Genomic DNA, 5660 nt, shown 5'->3' with positions numbered 1-5660 from the left:
AAGCTTATGCAACCACTTGGGGCGCCCTCTGGTGTTTCCACCTGCTGGTCCCATGTTTGGGTAGTGTTGGGTCAAGAAGGGCATCCACTCTAAAACTGAAGCTAAACCAAAACTATTTGTTGTGGCGACCTCTAAAAGTAGTCGACGATAGAAAAAAAGTATCTAAACTGCAAGTATTTTGGCTGCTGTCAAAAAATGGAAAGTCATTTTACCACATTGAGATGGTTGATATTTTCCATTACCTGATTTATCCTTTAAGCCTCCGTTCCATCTGAAACCATGGAAAATATGCCACAATGTTAGCATCATAAGCCATCTAGTCCACTTTGGGTCTTGAGCCCATTCTCTAATAATAAGACTTTCAATACTCCATAGTGCCTCCTTTAAAGCTCTTCATCAACAACAAAAAATGCATCTGAGGCAAAACTTGAGTTTCTTACTTCTGGTTTTTCAATATTTTCCTAAGGTTGGTTAAATTAAAACAGAAACTTATTTAGACTATCAATGGGAAATCTTTGTCCAAACTAAAAACGGTCTGTGGTTACTGCGCAAAGCAAAGGTCTCCATAGCCATAGGAGCAACAGAGCAGTTGAGTCATTTGGGAGATTCGGATTCCCAACTGAACATCATTATGTCAGTGAAGCAACTGATGAGGGGAGACACTGACTAGTCTGTTGTAAAACTCCTTAAACTCCTTAAACACAAGTTAATGTGAAGGAAGAAAAGGGAGCAGCATCAAACTCCTACAGCTGTATGTACACCTTTATAGTACTGTTTAGTTTATAAAGTTATGCATTCAGTAACAAATGTTTAACTATATGTTATAAAGTAAGCCTCATTGACGCCTAAAATGTTGATTTTATATGGGCCATAGAATCCTTGATAGTCTCCACTGTATCCCCGTGTGCAGCTTTGCACATCAGCCTGATAGAGGACATGCCTGTGACCAGTTTACTTGGTAATAATCTGCTGATGATCTGTGCCTTTTAAGCAGCTGCTGCCATGTTTAGATATATGCATGAAACAAGCTAATTTTAGCATGAGCATGCAACGTCTCCTTTTAGCTACATCATCTACTTCTAGTGTCAACCAAAAAAAAATTAAAAACAATGCAAAAAAAGAATATAAACAAAGATATTGTGTGCTATGTTCAATACATTAACTGCACATGAGAACTGGACGGAGTGAGTGTGACATCACCTATAGAAAACGGCTCAATTCTGGCTCCAGCCAGATTAAATCAATTCACATCTGATTGGTCAATTTATAACTTGAAAAACTTGCACTACAGAAACAATATCATGAAAAAAAATAGAATTAGCAAGAACATATTAAAAAAAGGTAGCAGAGTCATAGCTGTCTATTCAACAACAGAAGTCTATAGGATTTTGGATTATCTGTTTGGAACGCCAGGGAGGAGGGGTCACTCAGTCCAATTCTCATATACAGTCAATTGTTTAATACATTAGCAAGCTGTCAGCTGCATCTAAAATTAGAAGAACTCCTGATTCTGTCATCTGTCTCCACAAAAGGGCTCTATAAATGCTTGTCACAGAGCCATAACCCAACGTTTTAAAGTTGCAAAGTTATGTGTGCATTGTTGTCTCCTCCTGAAGTTAAACCTTGATATGTATCCCTGTTATAGCCAGAACACACTCAAGGTCCCATAGCTCAGTTCAGCTTGTTATCCTCTGGCTGCACTTGAGGCCTTCTTCATGTCCTCCACAGCAAAGAACAGGGTCCTTTCTCTCACTGAACATTCATGTGTGACTCATTTCCAAATAAACTGCTCAAGCTGAAAAGTTTAGAATGAGAAGTGATGCCTCTGGTTGTCATGACAACAGATGATCAAGATTTTAGCTGTAAAAATTTAAGATAGTTAAGTTTTGTCTTCGGCATCTGTAAACCATGGGAAGAAATAATGGCCTGCATCTTGCAGGACATCTAGACTTTTTGGTTCTTTGTGATAATCATCTAAACTTTCTGGGGCTATCGGCATGCCCTGCTGGCTTGAACCTTCACAGTTTGAAGAAACAGGAGTTTTCATTTGCAATTAGACATATTTCTAGTGGTAAAAGTGTTTTGTTCACAATCATATTGTGTGAATGTCTAACTTACCATTAGACATACGTGTTGATTTTTTAAATTTATCTTTTGTGCTTTACACAGTCCAAGGTCATTCTTAGCTAAGGCGGTACTTAAACCTATGCATCATCCTGCTCGCTTTCAGAGAACATCACAGCTGCAACAGCGTAGCTTTAAAAGGTCAGCAGGCACTCAGCAAACAGTATTTGCCACTTAAGAAACTCCATCAGGCAACACTTTGAAAGTATTTAATTCTCAGTTGGGCCACAGAACCTTCTGTCTGACCTTAAACCAACCTCAGGCTTCACTAAAATTCGTCTTCCCATAAACGCATGGGTCGGAAAACATCATCTTCTGATCCGACAGCAGCTCATCTGTCACTGTAAGATCCTCAAGTTCGGTGGAGAAGTGGTCGGTGCTTTCCACGAGCGAGGTGTCTTTAACAACATTGTAGGTGAGAGCCAGGCTGTGGGCAGCAGGCTTGTCTGAACCCTTCATCCCACAGTGGCAGATCTTCTGGAAAGCTGCACGAAACTTCTGAGACATGGCGTTGTAGATGACTGGGTTGATGGCACTGTTGAGGTAGATGCATATCCTGCAGAAAAGCAAGAACCAGCTGTCCAAGTATGCCTGGTCCAAGAAGGAGTTTACCACCACTAAAGTGCGGTAGGGCATCCAGAGCACGGCGAACAGGATCACCACCACTGCCAGCATTTTGGTTACCTGTATGGGAAATATGGAGAAATTTAAGAGCTCTTCTTTGTAGTGGATAGTTTCTGCAGAGCGGCAGTAATTACTTAAAAATTCGCCTCTGAATTGTGGGCAGGCTCGCTGGCACGGACTAAGCCCTCCCCCATTTCTTGTCATCTGTTTACACTCCCTTTAGTTCACAGACCCTCACAATCCCTACTTAACCTTACCAGTGCAACAAAAATGGTGAGCAAAATTGGAGCTATCCAGCTGAACAGTTTTGACCCAGATGCCACCTCGGCCAAGACAAACAAAGAGGTAGATGGATCTATTTGTCTGCAAGTGGATGCATCAGAATGGAGTGGAGCAGGAAGCTGCTCCTGAAATGCTATTTTTTAGCATAATTTTCTTTTCTCCATCATGAGAAAATGCCATAAGAAAATGAGAAAACACCAAAAACACAATTTTCGTCTGAGTGACTAAATAATTGATGTAGCAGGATTGAAAACATCAGCTGTCATTACCTCTGATTGAAGTACTTTTAATTATCAAGCTGCTATTTGGTCTGTTATGTGGCTTTGGGATAGTTACATGGGAGCAGAAGTTAAGAAGAAGTTTGGTTAGAGACACAGTTTTGAGGAAAGCAAACAAGTCATGCTTGCAAGAGCCAACAATGTAAATAAAGGTTAACTAGTTTTACTGTGTAGTTTATATTGTTGACCACTTTGAAAAAGCATCACCAGCTGACAACTCTTTAAAGTTGGTCAAGATCCGTCAATGTTGCTGTGAAAATGTTCTGTAAATGACAATAGTTCAACATGTATCACTTTTGAGTTCTCCTAACAATAAAGCATGTGCACAGATGTGACAGTTATTAGTTTATGTAGAAAAAATTATAATGCTTAAAAAAAACATTTCAGCAACTCTGTGGGTCTACTGTTGTATTCTATAACTTTAAAAACTGAAAATAATGTGACCCTGAATCAAAACTAATGTAACATTTTGGAAAAAAAGTTTCTCATAGACATTGGTTTGAATCCAAGGACTTATAGACTTTCTGGAAAAATCTGATGATCAAAAGTCATTAAAAAAATGATTACGTCGTGGGAGTATTTCAGGTTTGCATATTAACTTTCCTGAGGCGCAATTTAGGGAGGAATTCTCCAACTTGGTTGAGTCAGATTGAAGAAGATTTTTATTTACTGGGGTCAATAAAGTTTTTCCTGAAAGCGTCATGCTTTACAAGTTGGACTTTGTTATTGAACTTATGGTGTTTTTTGTTTGTGTAACCTGGAGAGGAAATTTAGGATCTAATGGAATCGGCAACATTGCCAATTTATATTTGTGGTCCATTTGCCATTAAGAACTTGGTCTCTCCTTTTTTATGAAATGAATAACTACATTTTGACTAATATTTGAAAAAGATACGTCGGCCCATGCGTTTAATCATTTTTCTTCTTTTTGCCATTTTGGAATCTCCTGGATGCTGTGCGCGGTAAAAGCTGTTGAATAACATGAAAGAAATACATTTTGGTTCCTTTTATGGGTGTGTAACTTTTTCAACAGGAACTGACTGCAAATGTGACCTTATTGCGCATTTCAGATAGAAGGTGCAGTTTTGCGCGCTTCTAGTTTTACGCACTTCTCCGCCCAAGCTCACCTGTCTGCGCGACGTTGCGGTGGAGCTGGAGTGACGGGAGTTCTTGCAACTCGTCTTCGGGTTGTTTGCTCCGCTCTTCTTCTTTGCTTTGTGCTCAGATGGGAGTGGGTTTAGAAAGAGGATCCTAGCAATAAGTCCGTACAGCACGGCGGAGAGCAGAAGCGGCAGCACAAAAAAGACGCCGAAGTCGAAAAAATAAACAGGCAAATAGAATTTTCTGGGAACCCTATAGCCACAGGTGATGATGGTGATGTTTTCGTACACCAGCTCCTGGATGTCTGACAGGTAGAACCACATTACGCAGTAAATCGAAGTGAAAGCCCAAACGAACAAGATGATCTTCTTTGCTCTGGACAATGTGCACAGAAATTGGGCTTTAATCGGGTGGCAGATGGCAATGTACCTCTCGATGGTGAAGGCTGTAATGGAGCAGGAGGAGGCGTTGATCCCGAGATACTGGAAGTAGGTGATACAGAGACACCCATAGCGACCAAACACCCAAGTTGCAAAGATGCTGTCCGTGATGGCAGGGAGACCAGCGGCCGTTAGTACCATTAGGTCAGCCACAGCCAAACTGACCAGGTAGCAGTTGGTCGGAGTCCTCATGTGTTTGGTCGTGAGAACCACCAGGATAACCATGATGTTTCCAACAATGCCCGAAGCGCAGATCACAAAAAGCAGCAAACTGCTTATAGCTTTGTACTGCATGCTGTAGTCCGCCCAAATCCCCAAAGTGTGGTTCACCTCTGAAAATGAGGAGAAGTTTTCCATCTTGTAATCCGTGAAACTGAAGTGGTTTTACGCGCAACCAAAATTAAAAACCTGCGGAATTTAAAACGTTCCTAAAGCGTGGGTCAAGCTTTAACAGGAGTAAAAGTGATCGCGAGCTGAAACTGCACATGAAATCAGCAAAAAATCGTTCGGATTCAAGCGCGAGTCGGCGTTCGTGCTGTGCGTAAAAAGCTACGCGTTTCCTCCCGCGCGTCAAAGCAAACTGTGCAGTAGCAGATGGGCGCTTGGTTTTGAGCCGTCTTTCTGGCAGGAGCTCTCCTACGCATGCAGTGCGGATTATTCCATCACATTATGACAACTAAAACGCCGGACATCAACAAAGCCAGCTGCTCAACCTCACAATGTAACACATTTCATCCAGCTGCTCTGATTTTGTCACCTATGATCAGCACCAAAAATCATCTCAGCGCGCTGCTGCTCCCATGAGCTGAAC

At 41.3% G+C, this 5660-nt stretch overlaps 1 protein-coding gene across 1 annotated transcript; it reads right to left on the bottom strand.

Annotated features, from left to right (window-relative positions):
* Positions 1 to 2270: 2270 nt before the first annotated feature.
* Positions 2271 to 5231, bottom strand: trhrb (thyrotropin-releasing hormone receptor b). Its single transcript, NM_001204791.1, is given in 2 exon segments — positions 2271 to 2808; positions 4436 to 5231. Coding segments are annotated over 2 exon segments (1197 nt in total). The 5' UTR covers positions 5207 to 5231; the 3' UTR covers positions 2271 to 2382.
* Between the last annotated feature and the right edge of the window lie 429 nt (positions 5232 to 5660).

Source organism: Oryzias latipes, chromosome 11 (assembly GCF_053564925.1).
Source record: "Oryzias latipes strain Hd-rR chromosome 11, Olatipes_Hd-rR_3.1".
Classification (NCBI taxonomy): domain Eukaryota; kingdom Metazoa; phylum Chordata; class Actinopteri; order Beloniformes; family Adrianichthyidae; genus Oryzias; species Oryzias latipes.
The sequence above is the reverse complement of the archived record's forward strand: the minus strand, read 5'-3'. Positions and strand labels throughout refer to the sequence as shown.